Source organism: Phodopus roborovskii, unplaced genomic scaffold (assembly GCF_943737965.1).
Source record: "Phodopus roborovskii unplaced genomic scaffold, PHOROB, whole genome shotgun sequence".
In the NCBI taxonomy this organism is placed as follows: Eukaryota; Metazoa; Chordata; class Mammalia; order Rodentia; family Cricetidae; genus Phodopus; species Phodopus roborovskii.
Window position 1 is genome coordinate 20,210,231 of NW_026126485.1, and position 23,926 is coordinate 20,234,156.

The window sequence follows — 23,926 nt, forward strand, 5'->3', positions numbered from 1 at the left end:
TAGGAAATAAACATAAATAAGTCCTGGGAAGTAATTGTTAGCATTTGGGTATATTTCCTTCTGGTCTCACTATGTAACCTTGGCTGGCCTGAAACTGGCTAACTAAGTTTGTAGATCAGACTCACAAAAATCCACCTGCCTCTGCTTCAAGCATATTGGAATTAAAGGTGTGTGCCACCAACTCAGCCCTAAAATTTCATTTTTAGATTCATTACTGTGTGTGTGTGTGTGTGTGTGTGTGTGTATGGGGGATGGGGAGTGTAATGTGGAAGTCAAGGACAACTTTTAGGAAGTAATTCTTGTTTTCACAGTGGGTGTTGGGGATCCAACTCATGTTTCCAGACTTTTGGAGCACACACTTTTTACATGGAGTAGGGATTTGTGCAGGGATTTTCAGATCCTCTGCAAATATGGCCAAGTTCCCTGTTGTGGTACTTGTGGCACTGACTGGTACCACTTTCTCCCCCTCCCTCTTTAACAAGCAGAAATTCAGCTTACTCTATTGAAGAAAAACATACAGTCATTTAAAGCTGACACTCTTCTGCATCATGATGCTACTCATTCTCATTTTATAAATGTTACTAACATCCCCCCTCCCCCCCCCGTATACTGACTATATTTTTCTAGAGAGTTTTGGTGATGCACCAGTTTCTATGGATATTTTTACATTAAGGATATTAATTATTTCACTTACTTGTAGCATTTCTATTTTACATATTTAAAAATAAAATTTCATCTACTATCCTTTTGATGTATAGAAATTAAAAAAATTGATTTGTAGGCAGTTTTGTTGATTTTTTTCCTCTTTTATATTTCTACCAATTACTTTTATGCTTGGAAACTGCTAATGAAAAATGAAATGAGATTTGGCAGCAGGAAAAGCAGAAGGAAATGTGGGTACCAACAACTCACCACTAAGTAGAACAACAAAATGAAAAGGTTAATGAAGACATAAATGTCCTGATAGGCTTTTACTTTCTATAGTAAACCATCTTGCAAGGATATACGTGGATAGATTATATTCTTCAAGAGCCTTTTCTTCTTCTTCTAAGTAGTAAACTAGCTTTCTCTTTAGAAAGGTGGATGCCAGGTACCTACAGAGCCTTCTACCAGCTCACTTGGCAACTAGTGACAGAGCCATAAAAGTGGCAGTAGAGATGCTTTCTTCCAGTTTACAAGCGTAGTGAATACACTCTGCTGTCTGTGCAGGAACCTGTTGGTTCTGCTTTTGGTCAGCTGATAAACATGGAGATTGCTAGTCTTACAGCACAATTCTGTAGCAGTTTATTCCAAATAAGCAGAAGAAGCAATAACATTTTCACATTCAACTACAGAGATCAACTATTACTATCATTAGTCAGCCCCTACCCCATTTAACTTTAAAAGGGATTTTCTTTAATGAATCATTCTCATTCCATTTTCTGGTAAAAGATATGAAGTTACAGTGAGAACGACATAGATGCAATTAAACTCTAAACACACAGGACAGTTCTGAACTCACATCTTCATAGATATCAAAAAAGGTGGCAACCATGGCATCTTTGATTAGATTTAGGCCTGCTAGGTCCCAGTAGACTTTAAACATCCGATGTGCATCCTCACAGCTTGCATTATTGCATGGAACATTCTCCAGTAAAAAGGCTTGCTGATTGCTGTGTGACAGACAAGAGGAATTCAGTTAAAATCAGAGCTGGGAGGCAACAGCTGTGCTCGATCTTCCCAGATACTACATGTAAAATTCTGGGATTACTGGATGGGGTGAGACTTGCTCTGTCTTCTTTAATGTGGAATTTCTACATCCATCCCTCCTTCATGTCTCCACTGTCACCCACTCTGCCTTGCATTTTAAGTTACTGGAGTAACACTTTAGATGTGTAGCTCTCCTGTCAAATTGCAGTATTTTCTCCTGGAGAAGGCTCATAAGACTCAGTAAAAGGAAATGAAATTTACAAAGCTCAGGAGGATCCTGAAGGTTATAAAAGGAAAAAAAAATAAAATTATTAGGGAGAGGAGACCCCACAATTAGGAGAGCCGTCTGCAGGGGCCTCCAATGATATGGTTTGTGTGAGTCACTGGCATGGTGGGTGGGCTATTTAGTGCTGGAGCTGCATTTGAGTCATCCAGTTAATCACCCCCACTTACCTATGGTCCTCTAAGTAACCTCAACAAACTCACTGTTTCACCAAGACAGACCTGTTTTTTTGGTCTGAACAGTGTTCTTTCTAGAATGATCAGATCTTTGCTGTCATCTCTTTAAGTCCTAGACAGATGTGTATTAATGATCAATGAATACTTGAATTGGAGACTCTTGATTTCCCAAAGTCTTATAAATCATGCTGTTTGCAATTTCCAGTGTAAAGTAACAGTTTACAACAGAAACCTTTGGTGAAGTCTTCACAATTTAAAATGTCATTCTTACTGTAATATGTGCTTTGTATAGGGAGAGTCAGCATATTACTTTTAAAGTATAACTTCATTTAAGTCTCACAGAGAAAAACTATGATCCATTTGCTTCTGAAACCTTGGGGAAAATGTTCTTGATTCAGTTTGTATTTTTGGCAAATATATCTATATCTAGTATCATTTAAAAATGTTTTATTCTCAAAATGATGATAGGAAATATAAAATTCAGGCAACAGAAGCATTTAAGAAGTAAAAGTAAAAAATATTTTTTTTCATAGATACACTGTAAATACATTGTTATATATTTTTCTAAGTGTGGAAATACACTGAGAATAATACAACAATAAATGTGTATGTGTATCTCTATATCCCTCAACACAAAACACCAGACCTATTTGGGTTCTGCTATACATATTCTAAAACTTTATTTCCTTTATATAATATAGCATACTCATAGAGACAATGTATATAATCTGATGGAAGACATAGTTTTGGCATTAACTGAAAACCCCTTCTATAGCCATTTATCTCCCACCCTCCTGGCTGGTCACTTTCAATAGCAACTCCATCACAGCAGTAATCTGTCATTTCATATTATCATTTAAACACCCAGAACTAGTGAGGTCATTTGTCTTAGAGGAGAACCTACTACCCCCACTTCACTAGGCCAAGTATAATGCCCAATTGCCTTCTCAAACTTACCCTTGTACTCACAGGTAAGTATAGATCTAATAGAGACCATTACAGTTAACCACAAAGGTTATAATCAACTGATCCAGGGAAGACCAACCCCAGTGGATGATACATCAGCAACACAATTTGTACCTAAGGCTTAGGAAACACCGAAGAAGAGGGGGTGAAAAGACTGCAAGAGCCAGAGGACCAGGAAGTCTGCTCTGTGACTGTGTCTCTCAGAAATGTCAAGGAATGACCCACATTATTTCCACATAATGACTGCCTAAAAAAGATCTGAATAATAGCAACACCAACAGTCATCTTATGTGGGGGAATCTCACAGGGGGCCCCTCAGACTAATGACTTCCAGAAGAGGAAGAATTCAGTCTTTCCCAGAGATGAGCCCTCTAATTGGTTTTTCAATACAAAATGGTCAGCCCTGAAATCATACGTGCAACACCAAATGGACTTAGCAGTTTGTATTTATGTATTTATTACATCTTATCATTCCCTCTCCTCTCCCCCCCCTCTGTGTGTGTAACTGGAATTAGAAACAGTTATGAGCCACCTGAGGTGGGTGCTGGGAACCAGGCAGGTCCTGTGGAAGAATAGCAGGCATTTGTTACCATGGAGCAATCTCTCCAGCTCCTGCATTTCTTCTCTTGAGAACCAACTATTCAGTTCATCAGCCTATTTACTGATTGGATGATTAGGAATTTGAAGGTTTAGTTTTTGTTGTTCTTTATATATTCTAGATAATAATCTCATGTTTGATGTGTAGTTGGCAAAGGTATATTTGCATTCTATAGGCTGTCTTTTCACTGTGGTGAATATTTCCTTTGCTGCAAGGTAGCTTTGTAACTTTATATAATTCCATTTCTCAGTTCTTGGGATTATTTATTGTGCCACTGGAGTTCTTTTCAGAATATCAACTGTTGTGACTTTGATATTTTGTCAGCACTTCTTCCATGCTTTAAAAATTTTTTGTGTCCAGTGTCTTTCACCTAGAGTTTTATATATATTCATATATTCATTTGTCAGTACTTTTATGGCATCTTAATTAATATTAGAGTATATCAGGCAGATTAAACATAATACCAGGTAACAACCCAGATCTACTCAAGACAATGAAGAGCAATGAGTGAACACAAGGTCAAGCATGCAGGCAGCTATGAAATGTCTAAGAGAATTACAGCAACCAATAAAATGGGAGGATACACTGGTAAAGTGTTACTTATTAGAGATGTGAATTTATAACATCATACTTTTTCAGTCTGCCAGCTGACCAGATCCTCCCACCCTGTCAGTACTCCCTACTTTGTCCCTTCTGGGATGGCCAATGTTTTAGCTTTGGAGTGTCACTCAAGTGGTTTTGAAGATGAGGAAGTAACAACACTGAGACCTATACAAGTCTTTCTACTTTCAAAATTCTCCTGGAGAGATGTGGCTGTGTCAAGTGGTGGAGCTTCTGACTTTTGACTCTATAGCAATAAACTTCATGGTAGATAAGAGCTTACAAACGCTGATCCAACCGATAACCTAAGGTTAGCTGTATCAAACCCCAGGTTATTCTCTTTAACATTGGGTCCTAGGAACCAAGATGACTGTTTTCATATGTACTATACTAACTGCCTGGGCCAAGTTTCCTGCTGCCATCCCTTTAAGGGGTTATTAGGGGACATGAGGTTTAGAAGGGTTAAGAAAACAGATAGTAAGAACAAGATTTGTATGAAAAAGCCCAAGGAAACCCACTGCTTCATATAATATCTTCAAAAATTAATAAAAAGAACAGAGGTACATAACCAAATTTAAGGCTCAACATCACATTCGTGGGAAAAGCGTCCAAACATGCTGAGTTAAATTAATTATATATCCCTTAAGGGAATTAGCATACCAATGGAAATGCATTAAAATAAGATTAAACGGTGAATGTATAGATTCACCTATTAAACCCTTTATTAAGTGGAAGACAAAACATTTAGATAATTGACTACAACTTGGGTTGAAAGAAAAAACAAATGTAACAGAATTAGTTCTGAAATTCCGAAGACTTTCCCTCTGCCTTGGGTGACCAGCAAGCCAAGTTACATTTCATCATTACCCAAAAATAAATTGGGGGGGGAGAGAAAAAAACCATGATGGCTTTAAAACTGTCAAGTAATAGCACACAACTGTGAAATGTGCCTTCTATGTTAGTAAATTCATGCTAACAAATAAGTTGTTGAAACGTAGAAATGTACTACTATTGTGTGAATAAGGTTGTAGGTTTCAAACATGTTCTGTGGAAAGCAAGCCTTTTTTAATGTTGTGGCTTTCCAGCCAGCATCACGATTCCTCCTTCAGTATTTTATTTATTTTTTTAAGACTATAAATTAGCATACAAAGATACAAAGTATTAGATTTTATTATGACATTTTCAAACAACATTCATTTTCCTCCCTCACCTCTCCACCAGGTGGTGGGCCGGAGTACCTTTGGGGGAGCCACGAGCCTCAGAACCAGAAGCAGCCTCAGACCCAGGAGCAGAGTCAGAGGTAGGTTCAAGCTACAGGCCCTGAGCAGAGCTAGGGAGCAGCCCAAATCCCAGCCCGGAAGCAGCATTAGAGGAAAGCCTGTGCTTCAGGCCCAGAGTAGTGTCATGGGAGCCATGAGCTCAGACCTGGGAGCAGCACCAGAGCCTGGAGCAGCTTCAGAGGGAGGATGGAGCTTCAGGGCCTGAGCTTGAGCCCTGGAGCAGCATCAGGGGGGAGGCCCAAATCCCAGCCTGGAAGCAGTATCAGAAGGAAATCTGAGCTTCAGGCCCGGAGCAGCATCAAGGGAGCCACAAGTCTCAGAACCGGGAGCAGTGCCAGAGGGGGAGGCCTCAGCCTCAGGAGCTAGGAGGGATTACTGGGTAAAGCAACAGCAGTGCTTTCCAGCAGTAGCTTCCAGAAACTACTGCAAAAAGTTCCTCTGGGAAAGAGCACCTGTGTCCCAGCCAGCATCCACTGCCATTTCTCGGTGGGAGATAACCCGTTACTACATCGACTCAGCACCATCTACAACTCCAACGGGAGGAAAGTCCACCAGAGCTGTAGCCCCACCTGCACCTCAAGGAGTGACCACCTGAGCACTGGGCCCCCTTCCACCAGGAGGAGCGTTCACTGGAAGACTGAGTCGGGGGACAAATAGATGAGAGCAAAAACAAAAAACAAACAAACAAACAAAAAAAACCTACCACCAACAAACAAAGCAAAACAAAACATAAACAGAGAGAGAGAGAGAGAGAGAGAGAGAGAGAGAGAGAGAGAGAGAGAGAGAGAGAAATCACAATAGAGGGAGCCATTATAGGTTTGAAGAAAAAACTGACTCTAGAGAAATGTCCAGAGACCTACACGGACGATCCCAACTAACAATCTGAGCAACAGTGGAGAGGCTACCTTATATGCCCTTCCCTGATAATGAGATTGATACCTAATGTATATGCCATCATAAGCCCTCATCTAGTAGCTGATGGGAACAGAAGCAGACACCCACAGCTAAACACTTAGCAGAACTCCTGGAATCCAGTTGCAGAGAGGGAGGAATGATAAGAAAATGGGGTGAAGGCTTTAAGACCGGAAGCTGGGACCTTAGTTTCCCATCTTGCAAGATGGCGGGTGAAAAAGCCGAGAAGCCTGACAAAAAAAGAGAAAAACCAAGAAGGCTGGCGGTGATGCCGCAGGTGCTCCCGCGGCTGCTGCAGCCAAAACGGGTGACCCTAAGGTTAAAAGCCCAAGAAGGGGAGGCTACACTGCAGCCGGAACCCTGTCCTGGTTAGAGGAATTGGCAGGTACTCCCGATCTGCCATGTATTCCAGAAAGGCCCTGTACAAAACAAAACACTCAGCTGCAAAAACTAAGGTTGAAAAGAAGAAGAAAAAGGAGAAGGTCCTTGCTACTGTCACCAAACCGGTTGGTGGTGACAAGAATGGTGGTACCGGGGTGGTCAAGCTTTGAAAAATGCCCCAGTATTACCCCACTGAAGATGTTCCTCGGAAGCTGCTGAGCCATGGCAAAAAGCCCTTCAGTCAGCATGTGGGAAAGCTTCGTGCCAGCATCACTCCCGGGAGCGTCCTGATCATTCTCACTGGGCGCCACAGAGGCAAGAGGGTGGTTTTTCTGAAGCAGCTGGGCAGCGGCTTGCTATTTGTGACGGGACCTCTTGCCCTCAACAGAGTTCCTCAGCGAAGAACACACCAGAAATTTGTCATCGCCACCTCTACAAAAGTTGATATTAGCCAAGTTAAGATCCCCAAACGCTGGACTGATGCTTACTTCAAGAAGCAGCAACTGCGCAAGCCCAGGCACCAGGAGGGTGAGATCTTCGACACAGGGAAGGAGAAATACGAGATTACAGAGCACCGCAAGGCTGATCAGAAAACCGTGGGGTCGAAGCTTTTGCTAAAGATTAAAGCTGTTCCTCAGCTTCAGGGCTACCCACGGTCTCAGTTCTCTCTGACAAACAGGATGTAACCTCACAAATCGGTTTTCTAACTTTCTACCAACCTATTTAAGCAGATTCATATGGGAAAAAAAAAAAAAAACCGTAAAAAAAGAAAAGAAGATGGGGTCAAGACCAGGCTACAGAAACCCACAGAGACATTGACCTGAACAAGGGGGAGCTCATGGACTCCCAGACTGATAGCTGGGAAACCAGCATAGGACTGACTCAGACCCCTTGAACACCGGTCTCAGTTAGAAGGCCTGGGCAGTCTAAGGGACCTCTGACAGTGGAACCAGGATGTATCCCCGGTGCATGAAAGGGCTTTGGGGACACATTCCCCATGGAGGGACATTCCCTTAGCCTAGAGGCAGGAGGGAGGGCCTAGACCCTACTCCAAATGACTTGACAGATTTTGTTGATCCCTCCTGGAAGGCAGCGCCCTCCCTGTGGAGTAGGAGGGGTGGGATGGGATGGGAGGTGGGTGGGGGGACATGAGAAGGAGGGAGGGAGAGGGAACTGGGATCGATATGTAAAATAAGAAAAACAAATATGTAAACTATTAAAACAAAAACAACAAAAGAGAAACAGAAAGGACAACCCCCCCATAAAAAAGAGTATCCCCCACCCCTGCTTTTTCTCTTCTGCTGCTCCTGTCTCCAGAGGCTGATCTCCTCTTTTTCCCCATTCCATTTCCCCTAATAAAAACCATCTTCACGTGAGCTCTGTCACATGGAGTCTTTCTCTCTTGAACAGCTTTTAAAATCACAACAGTCATTGCTTAAACAGATAAATGTGCCCATAGTAGTGTCTTAAAATTAGCCAGCATTCTAGTGTCTTCTTCAACTACCTGTCAGATTAATTCCAACCATGCTTGCTTTTCCCAGATCCAACCCCAGATCCAACCTCACAGCAACCCTGTGCTCTCTGGAGACTCAAGAGAGGAATGGGTGTGCTATTTTTGATACACATCTTTGACAATCACCACGTGCTTGATAGAATTCATGGAAGGATAATTTTGTTTCTGAAAGTACATGATGATTTTAACATCTCATCAATAACCAAAATATCCTCAAGTGAACTGTTCCCCAGTTGATGGGAAAGCTGATTTCACTTAAGTATTCTGAAATCTGGAGATGGATACCATGATTCTAAGATTTTCTTGAATCATATGTACATTTCAAAACTTGTTCAATGAAGTATTTTTCCTGGAGAAGTGAAATTATTGAAAATTGTCACAACTAATGTAATAGCAGCTTAGTTACAACCAAAGTTGAAAGTAACCTGTCAAGTATTATTACTCTCACATTACAAAAGAACATACAAACAATGGCAACCATTTTGCTGAATTTCAGAAGTGTCAAATATACTATTTCTTACAATTTTCTTTATGTATATTCTGCCAGACAATCTGTCTGGGCCTTGGTAAATATTGTTTTTCCTCTGTACTACAGACATATTTTGTATTTAATGGTAAGTTATATGTTTCCTTTGTTTCTTTTTTTCCTTTTGTAATAAGATCTCAAACATGCTATGTAGCTGAGCATGGCCTTGATCTCCTGACTCTCTGTCTCCCAAATACTAGTAAGGTTAAAGAAATGTGCCACCATACCCAACAAATTATGTCTGGTTCTTCTCAGATTCCACTTACATATCAGTTCAACTCAGGTCTTTCATTGGCTCCATGTGCTGGTTAGAGGAGGAAAGCAGCCATATCAAGCCTTTGAGTCTTGAGTCCCATGCATTTAGATTGGCCATGGGGGACAGTACTAACCTAATGATGGCTGCACGCTTGACTTCCCAGGAAGGAGAATAGAGATGGACCACAGTCTTAGAGTAAGACAAGGAATCAGAGGGAACATTCTGACTGTGATCCAGAGGTTTCAGGTACTTGGTAGGGGATCTTTATTTGGGTGGCTCTTCAGAGTCCCAGCAGCATGTTAAGTGTAGATTCTGCACTGACTAGGTGCAGAGGAGAAGAAGTATGTCATTGGACTGGATGTTTCCAGATAGTGCTAGTACATTCCTGCTGTCAGATGGACCCTTCCACATGGGTTTTGAGCCTATGTGCTGAGAACAGATCACTTGCTAGACTGCTAAAGTAATATTTGCTGGGCACAGAATAAGCATACCTTGTTTAGTTTGGTCCTTACAATCTTATGAGGTACAAAATATTACATGTGTTGTACCAGTTGTGCTTATGCGGCTAGTATGGATGAAAGGTGCTAAAATTTTTCACAAATAATGTGGCTGGCTTTCAACATCTATGCTCTTTCTCTTAGCTTTAAATTTTATACAGTTTACTTTTAGTTAATGTTTACCAAGTATACATATTTGCTCAAAGGTTTGGGCCGGAAAGATTGTAGGAGCCAGTGTAGATGGTGTACACCAAGGAAACAATGGCTTCTGGACACAGCAGGAGTTGATGAACATATGAACTCGCGGAGACTGGCAGCATGTACAGTCTTCACAGGTCTAAGCCAGATGGGGCTCCACTCCTGAGAGAGGAGATGGACACAGGTCCCCATCCCTAGACTTGATGCTATCAATTGATAACTGCTCAAAAAAGAATAGTTAGTTTTCTCCAATAAAGTCTCACTGGGTATACAAAACAGACTTAAGCACAGACCATGTCCATCAGCAGATAACAAACATAAAATGAACTGAATGGTATTTTTGGACGTATTTTGTTTTTTGTTTTTTAAATCTGGGCATCTTCCCTTCCTCCATCTTTACCACCTTTCCCATCCCCCTTCTCTGTCCTGCCTCCCCTCCCCCATTTCTTACTTTACCTTACCTATTACATTACCTTACAAACCTTTTGCTTATATTTATGGTTTCCAATTTTGTTTTTATGGATTTTGGTTTTTTTGGTTTGCTTATGTGAATGTGCATGTCTCAACTTCTACATGTGTTTCTTGATCTTTTTTCTTTGGCTCTCTTTTTGGTTGTTTGTTTTGTTCTACTCTGGTTTGCTTTTTATATTTTATCTTATTACCATTGTTATTTTAGATCCCTATTTGTTTTCTAATGAGAGAAAAAAAAAGAATGTGGATTTGAGTGGGTAGGGAAATGGGGAGAATGTGAGAGGAGTTGGAGTAGAGGAAACTATAATCAGAATATGTTTTATAGAAAAATCTAACTTCATTTCTGTTGCTGTGATAAAATCCCTTAACAAAAGGGAATTTAGGTAAGCTAAGGGTTTACTTGGTTTACAATTCCAGGTGATACTCCATCATTAAGGGAAAGAAACAAGCCACTAGTAACATCACATCACAATCAAGAGCAGAGAGAAACACATATCCACATGGTCTGCTTCTTTATCCTTGCTGTCCCCACTCCTACACAGGTCAGGATCCTCTACTTAGGAAATGGCACAGTCCCGTGGGCTGTGTTGTCTAATAAGTCCCTTACAAGATGTGCCCATAGGCCAACTTGACCTAGATAATTCCTCAACTGAGAGCATCTTTTCAGATGATTCTAGGTTGTGTGAGCTGACATATTTTAACAATTAGAAATATTAACATGATTTGTGACAATTAATTTCTAAGTCATGGGATGAGTTCACGTATCACACAAGGAACCATGAGCTGAGCCTATCAATTCCTCCTAGGGAAGACTATAACAGCTTAACTGCTGTCAGTCACAAGTTGCTGTGGTAAAGACATTTTACAAGTTTCTGTCATGCAAATTACTCTCCATACCTTCCAGATGTATTCTTTAATATGGCAAGAGCATCTGGGTAGCCATCCATGTTGTAGTCTCCAATATGAAGGGTGAGTGGAATTGGTATTGAAGTTGGTTGTTCTTCATGCACAAATGGCACAAAGCCCCAGAGTGTACCCTTGTTGCTAAAATCCTGAAGCACAGGAACCCACTAAGAATAAAGAGAATAAGATTAATCATAATCACTTTAGAAAAATAGTCATTTGCAAAAGGAATGATCAGGACAGCCAGAGATATACAGGGAGACCCTGTCTTAAAAAACAAACAAGCAAAAAACCCTCAAAAAATAACAAATAAACAACAACAACAAAACCCAATAATCAATTTCTGAAGCTGTCAGCAGTTTATAAATGAGGGGTAAAAGCGTGGTAAAGTGTTTCTGATAAACTGTATTAGAAAATTTTCATTCAATGCAGAATCTATAATACCCATTAAAGAACTGTGACATTTGTCTTCATAGAGATAGGTAACTATATAACTTCCTTCCTCCTTTCCGTTTTTTCAAGACAGGCTTTCTCTGTGTAGCCCTGGCTGTCCTGGAACTCACTCAGTAGACCAGGCCTCCAACTCATAGAGATCTGCTTGCCTCTGCTTCCTGAGTGCTGGGATTAAAAGCCCGGTTAATTATATAATTTTCAAGTATTCTTGTTATGTATTTTTATACCTATGAACAAATAATGGGAAGTTTCTTGAGATAGTGTTTTAAATGATTCACAACTATACAAATATAGTCAAAGATAATAATTCAATGATTTTTAAAATGCAGAATGTATAAAGATTTGTTTTACTAAGTTTCTGAATATAAAATGTGGTGTTTTCTACTCAAAAAGGCTATAAAAGTCAGCATGATATCCTATTACTTATTAAACCCCAAGAAAATAAATCTGGTTAACTCTAAAAGTGTCACAACCTATTATTTCCATATTAATCCTCCACTGTGACTCTCATGATTCTAAATTATTAAGCAACAGGCAAAAAGTAAGGTTGAGAAATGGAATGGATCTGCACATGAAAACAAAAGCAGGGTTAGCTCTGGAAATAAGATTATCTTCCTCGTAAGCTTTTATTATAATGTGTTTTCTATATTGCTGGCATCTAAAATGCTACATTTAATTTAACTACAAGATATAGAATGGGATTTCTTCACCAAAAATCACACAGAAGCATTTTTTATACTTCAGTGAAAGAATAAAAAGATTTAAATGTATTTCACTTAGGGAAAAAGAAGAATTCTATAATGTAAATTTGGATTTTATTGTGTTCTGCTTCTTTAGACACATTTTCTAATGTTCAAGGTTTTTCAAGCACATGACACGATTCATAGTATCCCCAAAGCTGACATACCTGCCTTGTTCCAGATCTCATTAAGTATATGGCACTTTTCTGACAGTCTTTATCTTCACAGCCTGGTAGCAAGTGATCCATGTGTCCATCTCCATCTGTCAAAAGGAACTTCAGGAGTCTATTAACAGTTCAGAATAATGTCTTCATGTGTCATAGTTAAAGTTCATATTTGTTCCATCATCCAGATAAAACCAACGACTTGACACAAGGCTTTATAATGAAGGTGAATCAATTAAGAAACAACCCTCTGCACCTTGCTTTATTTTATTTCTCTGAGTCTTGTTTTAAATTGCAAACTTCTTTGTGGTTAGATGTTATTATATATAACTGTTGAAGTTATGCTTGCTTTAAAGTCATTTTATACTTATTTAGAATTGTTATTATTAACCATTATTATTTTGTGTTGGGGACTGAACTCAGGGTATTGCTTCTACCCCTGAGTACATGACCAGCCCTAAATAACCAATTTTTTTAAAAGGCAGTTTTTGATTATTACATAATTATATTGAGGTAAAATAAACATGTGTATGCACACAATAACATTATTAGACAGCCAATTAAAAATATGTGGCACATATATGTAGCTTTAAGTGCCTGTTGGTCAGCATGAACTTCAACTCATTCTGTTCCTTGGCTTCTCAAAACACCCATGCATTTTCATCATTAAAAAATACAAATGAAGAGAATACACTCACGGCTGTGTCCAACTCCATGCACACTAAATAGCTATGAATGTGGTTCAAAACATAACTGTTAACTAATTAAAACCTTCAGAGACATTTTGAAAAATTGAATTTGACTATACAGTTCTTGAGTGTGAACTTTATAGATAATATCAGGCTGCCTGGCACAATTTCTTCACATCTGACTGGATTTTTGGCAAGAATGCTACTATTCTGCATATACCTTCTGAGACAGATACACCAAAGGCCCTGAAATCACCTCTTCTGATGCTCCCTCATGCATGAAGACCCCATTGTCTGAAGTTTAGAGAGTCTGAGGGCCTAGAGCTAAATCCTTCTGTGATTGGAGCAGTAATTTAACCTTTAAATTCAGGGCATCTTTTGGGCTCCTTTAACAAACACTAACTTACTTGTAATGGTTACTCTGCCATTTCACTTGGGCCCAATGTAGTACTTATAGTTGGGTGGAAATCAAAGGATTATCAATACAGATACAGCTCTTGCTGTATAGAGATATATGAAGAGAAGTATATGACAAAAACAAGCTTTAGCACCTCAATAATTCATTAAAGAAAAAAGAAGTTAGACCGCATGGGATGAAGATCTAGCCAGTGGAGCCTGACCTGAATAAAAAAATATGTTTTTAAAGATCACTTCCAGTATTTTAAAAACCATTCAAGGAGTTATAAGTGTTAGAAGGTACCTTCTCCCCGTTCTTCTCTGTTCTCTTCTACAGGGGCAGCTACTGTGGTATATATGGCATGTGCTTTGCAGTATAGTCTATACAGTCTGGCTACCTTGAAAATTTGATATATGATACTTGTTTTTAACAATGTTTAAAATTAAAAAAATTATGTGTAGGTGTCTGTGTATGTAAATGCAGGCACCCATGGAGGTCAGAAGAGGGTGTAGGATCACCCTGGGCTACAGGCATTTGTAATTATCTAATGTAGGTGCTGTCTGAACTCAGGTCCACTGAAAGAACAGTATACACTCTAAACTGCTGTGCCATTTCTCAGTCCCAATTTACTTTGAGAAAGCCTGATATGGTAAAGTTTATATCTGGCTCATGCACAGCATCCTGTTACACTCTATGGAAAATATCTCAATATATTCTGTTCTTAGCTGATATCCTAACACTGAGATGTGGCAAGCCCAAATAATAAACAATAAGTAACTCAGTATAGATTTACTCTTATTTAGTATGTAAATGACACAAATGGAAAACTACTGCTTCAATCATTACATGATACTATTTTTTTTTTTTGTTTTGTTCCATAAAGGGGTTCTTTTTATATTTAAAACTCAGAATACTACACTCTTACTGATAGGTAATTCTTATAGAAAATAAACAGAGAACTAACTGAATTAAATGATAACAGACCAAATGGACTTAACAGATTCTTATAAATCATTCCATTCAAACACTGTAGAATACACATTATAGAACAGTCTCTAAAATATTAGGACACAAAACAAGTCTTAATAAACATAAGAATACTGAAATAATTGGTTGTACTCTATCCAGTTACAATGGGATAAGACTGTAAATCAACAGCAAGAGAAACCTGAGAACATACACAGACTCCCGAAGATAACAATGTGCAATTGAATGGATCATTACAAAAAATCAAGAGGGAAATACATTTCTAGAAATACATGAAAGTGCAACATACTAAAACCCATGGCCTACAAAGACCATATTTTTAGTAGAGAAGTTTATAGTATTAAGTACCTACATTAGAAATAAAATAGTTAATGGTGCATGTTAAGACCTCAGAAACAGAACAAGCCAAACCCCAAATCAGTTCACAGAAAGAAATCATTGAGACTAGGACAAAAATTCATGAAATGAAAAACAAACAACAACAAAACCCCACAGAAAAATCAACAAAGTAATTGGTTCTTTGAGAAACCCTAAGCCAAGTAACCAAAAGAAAGAAAAGATAAATTAATAAAATTAATGGATAAAAAGGGAACTGCTGAAACATATATCAATGAAATATGGAGAAATCATTAAGCCTCATTTTAAAGCAATCACTAAACTGGAAAAAAAATCTCAAAAGAAAAAAAAAAAACTGATAAATTGGTGCACATGGCCTACCAAAATTAAACCAAGATGAGATAATTCAGTGAAATGAAGCAGTGGTTAAAAATCTCTGACCTACAAAACTTCAGGCCCAGATGGATTCACTGGTGAACTTTATTAGGCCTTCAAAGAATACACTAATGCTTCTTAAATTATTTCATAAAACAGGAAAGGGTGAAGTATATCCAAGTGGTTTATGAAGCTAATATTACCCTCATACTAAAACCAGACATAGATGCAACAGAAAGAGAAAATTACAAAGCAATTTCTCCAATGCAAACAGATTCAAATATTCTAAATAAAATATGTGTAAATCAAATTCAAGAACACACCCAGAAGGTCAGTATTCATTCTAATAAGGTTGGCTCTATTATAGAGATGAAAGAATAATTCAACATATAAATCAATAAATGTTATAAATTGGGGTCAAGGACAGAAATACCATGATCATCTTGATATACTCAGAAAAGACTGACAAATTCTAACACCTCTTCTTGATAAAAGAAGATCTGAATGGAAGGAACATATCTCAGCGTATATCTATACCTAACATTATATTAAAGTTCTAAAATTCAAAACATTTCCAACAAAGTCAGGAACAAAATAAGACTTTCTACTTTCTCCACTCTTAAAAAACATAATACTGAATACTAGCTAGGGCTAGAAGCAAGAAGATGTGGGATGTAAGGGGACATAACTAGGGAAGGAAGAAGTCAAAGCAGTCTTATTTGCAGATAAGAAGATTCTGTAAGCAAGAGACCCTGAAGACTTTAGGAGAAAACTCTTAAAAGTTGCTAAACAGTTCAGCAAAATGTCAGGAAAATTAACATACAAAAAGCAAACACACAAGCCAATGTAATAGTTGCTCTAATTTGAATTTCTTTCTGACTAAATACTGACCAAAAACAACTATTTCAACTTACAGGTGACAGTACATCAAATATCGAAGTCAGGGCAAAAGCTCAGGGTATAACTAAAGGAGAAGTCATGAACACTGCTTGCTGGTCCATACTTAGCTAGCTTTTTCATATTCAAGTTTTACCTACAGCACAAATGTTTAAGAGTGCCTTTGCACAGTGGCAGCCTGAAAGGCCAGAAAATTTGATTGTTGGTAGTTGGGTTTTATTTGTTTGTTTTAATCCTTGACATTCAAGAAAATCTCTACCAAAAATTAGGTAGATATATAATAAAGAAACAGAAACCAATGACATTACATGACAAGAACACTGTCTGTAAAATACTTTAGAAAATTACTATATAAACAGACTACTACAAATAATCAAAAAGACAACAAAACCTGAAAAAGATGAGAACTGATTCCCACCATTACTAGATTGTAATACTGAACTGTCTACTTTGTAAACAGCATGGCAGCAACAAAAGCATAGAGCACACAGAGAACAAGAGAAACAGTCTCTGCAATGACGCAAAACTAAATTACAGATGACATCTGGGTGGAAGCCTTGCCACCAAATTTACCTAATTAAAACTTTAAAAAACATGAGCTGAAACAAGTTCAAAAGCAAAGGAAACATGAACATGAACTGACCACTATTAAGAAAATGACCTAAGAACAAGATGGCATCAATAAAGACACTGTAAAACAAAACCAAACAAATACTCTGGAGCTGAAAAAGTACAACACATGAGACAAGAAGTTCAACAGAGCGTGTGCGAGGGTCAATGGCAGAGATGAGTAGGCAGGACAAACAACTGGTATACCTGAAGACAGCATGACTGACACTAAGAGTCAGGTGAGCAGTCCTGAAAGGTCCTGCGAGACACTATTCAGTGAAACAGTACCTATCTGGTGAGCACCTTAAGAGAGACATTGCTTAACATGAACAAGGAATATTTAATAAACTACTCATTGTCACCAGAAACCGTAGGGGCAGACGATGGTCACACAGAACAAGGCAGAGCTGAGAAAACAGCTCTGTTGGTCAGGGCTTATTGTGAATGCATGAGGACAAGAGATCGATCCCCAGTACCAATGTAAAAGCTGGGTATGGTGGCACAGAACACTGGATTGACATTTGGTAGAGGTAACAGTAGATGCTTCACATGTAGACTCTTAAAGGAGAAAATCAGGATTACTGTGAAGCAAACAAAACAAAAAACAAAACAGAACAAAAATTCTGGATGAGAAATACAAGCTAGGAGAAGACAGAGAAATTTTGTGTATTTATTACTTAATGTTTAGGAAAGAGTGTATCTAGATTAAGTTAGATCCTGGTCCCAAATGAGGAATAATAACTTAGAAGTGAGCCATAGCTAAAAATCTGATTGAATTAAAAGGAAAATTAAGGAATTTCTTTCCAGGAGCCTACAATATATAGTAGAAACTTAATAATGGAATGAATTTACACTGATGAGAAAATGATAACAAAATCTTTCAAAATGCTTTTGAAATGGGCAACTTAGGAGGATGGTCATATAGTATAAAAACTTTTCTATGTGTAAAGTCATTAAAGGTGTAAGGTGCAGGTTTTAAACCCTTCAAATCTTATATAGCAGAAGTTCACTATTGGTTGCCATCACCAAGGATGGTTGGCCACACATCTTAGGAACTAGCGAAAAAAGGGGAGAGTACACAGTATGTGAAAACAGCTGACACAGAACCAAGCATCCTTTCCCATCTCTGCCGTTCTCATCCTAGCACTTGAGCATGCTTCTTAACCTCAGAACCTCAATTTACAGTGGAATAAATATTTCTCACTTCAGACAGATTTGGAACAATCACTTGAATTGCATATACAATACTCCCTCACATCCCTAGAGATAGGCTTGTTCTGGTTTTTCTAGGATGGTTTTGAACTTGGCTCAAGTGTTCTTCCTGACTCAGCCTCCCATCTAGGTTGGTTTACTGCATTCACCACTCTGCCTGGCTTATAAAAAACTTCTCATAAAATAGTTCTTGATAAAAAGTATTATTAATATGAAATAGAAATAAATAAACCTTTGCATATCCTAAATTTTACATTCTTTTTATGTTATTAATGTAAAAAAATCCTTGAAAAATATTTCTCTTAATTAAGTTGTGGCTATTAGTACTATGGGGGTAATGTGATGACAGGCCATGGCAGATTAAATACATACAATGCCCGTTCATCTCTATGTCTGCTACTGTGGAAGGGAATAGGAATATGGAATGTCTTTGTGAAAGCTGCTAATGGAATAGAATGCTCTGGGCAAATGCTCCAAAAGTAAAGTGGCAAAGGGCATTTTCACCCATTTACCTACCCTGTCACCATTTATTCAACTCACCTATCTATCTAATCCTCCACTCAGTTCTTCAGTGGGTGAAGGCTCAGCAGAGGATTCATGTACCTACTTACATCCAAGAAACAACACAGCTCTGATTATCCTAATTACTGGATGAGGCATTTATTTATATAGAACCAAAAGTGCAGAGCTGTAGAATGAAGAAAAAGGGCAATCACAAACAGCCAGAATTGTTTGAAAATAGCACAGGACATTTAGTCCCTTCATACCATCCACAGGCTTCTATATTGCTCTGACTGACAGCAGGGAATTCCTCTCAGGTATAATTTGCTGGAGAGAAATACATTTTACCATCTTCTTAGATGTATGAATTTATTAGTCTAAGAATAGATAAGGTGTCTGTCTTCAGTAGTCACTATAACAGGGCTGTAGAAATCAAAGAATGAGGAGATTGTTAAGTTCACAGGGCACTAAAATAGGTTGTTATACTAATCAGAGTGGAATTATAGTGATCCATGTTTAATTAAGTGCTGTTTTATTTCAAAATATTGAAGGTACCCTTTAAATTATTGAAATATATGCAACAGTGTAAAAGGCATCATTATTTTACAGAAATTTTATATTCAAAGGAATAATTTTGGATTTACACTAATAGGCATCACTAAAATCAGTTAAATGTACAGTAGTTTTGAGACTTTGTAATTAAGTCAGAGGTATGGCTTTATAAAAAACTCATTCATAAGCCAAGAATTCATCACATAAAATCCTATACATAGGCTTCAAGGACACTGAGTTCCAGTTTTTCCTTAAGAATATCTAACTCAGCTTTAAATGCTGAGTATGTATAAAGAATTCAGACTCTAAAGTAGCAATTTTATAATTCTCATATAAATGTCTCTTAGTGTCTTTTCCTGTTGCTATGATTAAACAGCTAGAGGAAAGCAACTCAAGAGAGTGTTCATTTCAGCTCACAGTTCCAGGTTCCAGTCCACGAGAGCAGGGATGTCACAGCAGCAACAGCTTGAGGAAGCTCGTCACATCGCCACCATATTCAGAACAGATAACAATGAAGGCATGAACGCTAGTCCTCAGCTGGCTTTCCCATGTCTATTAGTTCAGGATTTCCCGCCTACAACTAACACAGGTGGCCCCACAGCAATGAAGAAAATCAAGACAAGCCCTCACAAGCATGCTCAGAGACTCAGCTCCCACAATTCTAGGGTTTCTCAAGTTGACAGTTAGCACTAATCATCACAACTGCCATTTCCAATAAAAACATTTGAAGTATTTATCAGAACCACAGCTGGCATTGATGACTCATCATAATACATGTCTTGGGCAACTTGTTTGCTTCAAAGTAGATAGAAATTCTGGAACCAATCCTGTTTGCTACAGGAGATGTGAAGCTGCAATCTGCACAGTGACATGGAATGGAATACTGATGACTTACATTTAGTATTTGTTTCAGGACTACTCTAAGAATACCTCAGCATTTTGTATGCCACATGGCAATGTATATAAATGCAATGTTTGTTGTCCTAAAAATTTATAACAGTATTATTATCTTCCTTTGGAGTGACAGAGGGAGAAATGTCTAAACTGGTTGTTTTTACTTTAACCACATGCAAACTAAGTTGTCAGTATAAGGATATAAAAGGATATTAAAAAGCTGTATAAATATAATTTTCCTTTAAAATTTAATAAGTGCTGAAGTTAACATATTTTTCAATGGTCAGGGCTCAAGAATTAGAACAATGAAAATATGAAGATTTTTTTTTCCCACTCTCACCCCCACAACGCTCCCCTTTTACTTTCCTGGTTCTATAGCTACTACAGGGTAAAAGGGACATCCAAAGAACCCCAAGAGCCAGTGAAAGGAACACTCTCAGCCCTGAACCCAGACCCTAAGAATCATACCCTGACTCTGAAGCCTGAGCCAAAGAAACACACTTTGTCCCTAGAATCAGTCAGTGAAAGAAATGTTCCCTGGCCTGAAACTAGAGTCAGAAAGTTTAAAAAGGCCAGTGAAAAGAAAAACACAATTTGCCTCTGAAACCAGAGCCATCTTTGCCTTGACCAACTAAACTAACCAATCCCTGAGCAGAAAAACTTCTAGGAAAACTCAGCCCCTAAGAAACCCTATATAACCTCTTCTGCCTGTTCAGTTGTTGGCCTTCCTTTTCCATCCTGGCAGAGCAAGCCACTCTCCTATACTCTTCCTTCCCACATAAATCCCTTCCTCCCAAGAGTCTTCTGTGAAGATCTTCATTAGCCAGAGCAGAACAGAAGAACCTTGCTGGGACATTCCCTTAGGGGACTGAGCAAGGCTGAGAAGGAAAAGTAACAACTTTTCGCTGGAGTCGGAGGAAACGGCTACATTTCTGTAGGGGCTTCCTTCCCCTTTAGCAGACTGTACTAGAATATCTTGGACAGAAGAAGCAGCGGATAGCTCTGCTAGGACATCCCCTTAGGGGAACAGAGCAGACAGAACTCAGCTCTAATTGTTCTCTTCAGGAGAAGAGCAGGACTGCTGTACCCTGTGGGGAGACCATCACTCACAGCACCCCAGCTTCAGGTAGCCCGGCTTCTACACAAGCGAGGACACCTTTCCCTCCAGGGCTGAGTTGTCCTATTAGACTCTAAACCTTCAGAATTGTACAACTGCAGCTCTAGGTAGCCTGGCTTCCCGATAAATCAGGACACCTTTGCAGCACCAGAGGTGTAACATTCACACTTGCTTGCAATTACTCTAGGTTATGAATTCATATCTGAAGATTTAGAGCTAGGAGGCTCATATGAGAGAGAACATGTGATGTTTGTCTTTCTGGATCACCTCAATCAATATGATTTCTAGTTCCATCCATTTACCTGGCTAGACCCTGAAGAAGGGTGTGTCCTAAATAGTTTTAATGAATTATTTCAAGCAAATGAAAATGTTCCATTGATTAAATGATTTTTAAGACTTAAGCTCAAATTTAATATCTAAATGTCTTCCAATATCATCCTAAGGATCCGTGATCCCAAAATGCTAAGGGATATTTCCAGAAGGGCAAAAATTTGTAAGAGCAAGACAAGTGTATTTGCAGTGGGATTGTGTCTCCAAGGAATATCAGAGAAGGTACACCCATAACATTTGTGATGGCTATTCAATATAAACTTGACTACATCTGGAATTAACTAAAACCCAAAAATAGAGGACACATCTGTGAGGTATTTTTGCTTAATATGAAGTAGGAAGATCCACTTCTAATATAGATCTTGAGGTGGAAGACATAACTTTAATCTAGATCATTTAAACTGGAAAAAGCCCACCTCTAATTTGGGTCACACTTTCTGCTGGGAACCTCTATGCAAAGGACATGGAAGAAGGAATTCTTTGCTGGCAAGTCCATCGCTTTATTGGCGTTAGGGCCTACTTCTTCAGGATTCCAGCGAATACTGAAGACCAGCTGAGACATCCAGCCTTGGGGACTGAGCCTTGGGGACTTTCTGTTCATAGCCAGACACTGTTGGAATAGCTGGACTGTAGCCTGTAAGTCATTCTAATAAATCCTCCCAACCCGCCCATATATATAAAATGAACTCTCTCTCTCCCTCTCTCTCAGTTCTGTTACTGTAGAGAACCCTGACTAATACAAAGTGTCACTAACATAATCATGAGCTGAACAAGAACAACAAAAAACATGCAAATGTGGACAGGGAAAGCCCAGGAGGCTTCAACCCTGCTCAAAGAACTAGAGGCAACTAAGTGATGCGGAGAATGGGAGAAACAGTCTTCCTCAGGGAAGAGCACATTGACTGTTTATCCAATACTAAATGGTCTGCTCTGAAAATACACATACAAATAACACTATGCAGATTAAGCAAGTTATATTTATGTATTTATATATACACATACCATCAATTAATTAAAAGTGAGGCATGAATTTGAAAGAGAGCAAGGGGGGACATATGAGAGGGCTTAGAAAAAAGGAAATTATGGGGAATATGATGTAATTATAATCTCAAAAATATTATTTGTAAGTAGCATTGGCCTAGACTTGACAGAACCAGGGGGAAAAAAACCCCACACCAATAAAGCACATTTTTTGTGGATTCAAAGGTGGGATGTATGGCATGTTAGATACAAGGTAAGGGAAATAGGGTCCACAGTATTGGGGTATAGCTTTCAATTTTGAACACAGTGGTCAAGGGAGGCCTTCTGGACATGGTGACATTTTAGTGAAATCAGAGGAGACCCAAAGGAAGAGGATTTTATAGAGAGAGATGAGAAGGGGTAATTGGGTACAGGAGGGACTACTTGAAAAATCATGAGGTTAGTTAGCTGGAGAAAAGTTACAATAACAGTTTTGGTGAGGCAAGTTGCTGTGGACATAGGCTCCTTCAATGACCCACAACCCACTGCCCATCTTCTAAAAGGTAATGAAACAAGGTTTTGCTAGTAGTTAAGCCTGGTCATTGTTAGCAGTAAGGTTTTTCCCGGCCGACCTGGGCCCAGAGCCGCGCCAGCCCCAAATAACACACTGAGACTCTGTATTAGATATAATTCTGTTGGCCAGTTACTAGTTTCTTATTGGCTAGCTCTGTCTTAAATATTAATCTATTCTATTAATCTAAGTATTTCCCCATGGTCTTATCTTACCAGAGAGAGGGGCTGACATTGTGCTCTTTCCTCCATGTTGAATCTCCTCCCTACTCCTTCTGGAATCCTCCTTGTCTCCTAGTCCTGCCTATCTTGCTTTCCTATTGGCCAACAGTGTTTTATTCATTAACCAATAAGAGAAACATATATACAGAATGACATCTCCCATCAGGTCATTTTTTTTTTCACTTTCTTTTAATCTTTGATTGGACATCTAGTCCTTTAGTATGTATTACCAACCTTGTCTCCAACATACCTAAATGTGAGCACTTCTTTCTATTTCCTAGAATTGTGCTGGCTCCACTTCCTCTTTGCATGGTCTTTGTTTGCATGGTTTACCATAGGTTCTTTTAACTAATCTAGAATTTTCCCAACTCTTACCATAGTTCACAAACCCATATACGTTCTTGCCAAGAGACAATCTTCTTTTTTGTTCTGTAATATCAAACTTATTTAGCTAAGCTGGGGTCAAATGCAATCTCCAAGTAGTTACTTACAGTACCCTTTATCAATTCTCATTTTAAAACCCTGTTTTTTACTTCCTAATAGCTCTTTCACTACGTTTCAAATATTTTTCACTTTATTTGTTTAGTTCTCTTCTTCAATAGAATTTAAATTTCATGAGCATATGTTTCATTCATGGCCAAATGTCAAATATTTGAAACAGATTTAATCCAC

At 38.6% G+C, this 23,926-nt stretch overlaps 1 protein-coding gene and 1 pseudogene across 1 annotated transcript in view; one reads left to right on the plus strand and one right to left on the minus strand.

Moving 5' to 3' along the window:
* Itfg1 (integrin alpha FG-GAP repeat containing 1) overlaps positions 1-23,926 on the minus strand; it is a 120,050-nt gene that overhangs the window by 24,319 nt on the left and 71,805 nt on the right. The window contains exons 9-11 of the mRNA XM_051195052.1: positions 12,610-12,704; positions 11,244-11,416; positions 1,502-1,652 (exon numbers count right to left, since the gene is read on the minus strand). Coding sequence (XP_051051009.1) covers positions 1,502-1,652; positions 11,244-11,416; positions 12,610-12,704 — 419 coding nt within the window. The remainder of the gene's footprint in view (positions 1-1,501; positions 1,653-11,243; positions 11,417-12,609; positions 12,705-23,926) is intronic.
* On the plus strand, positions 6,700-7,592 carry LOC127229938 (60S ribosomal protein L6-like; annotated as a pseudogene).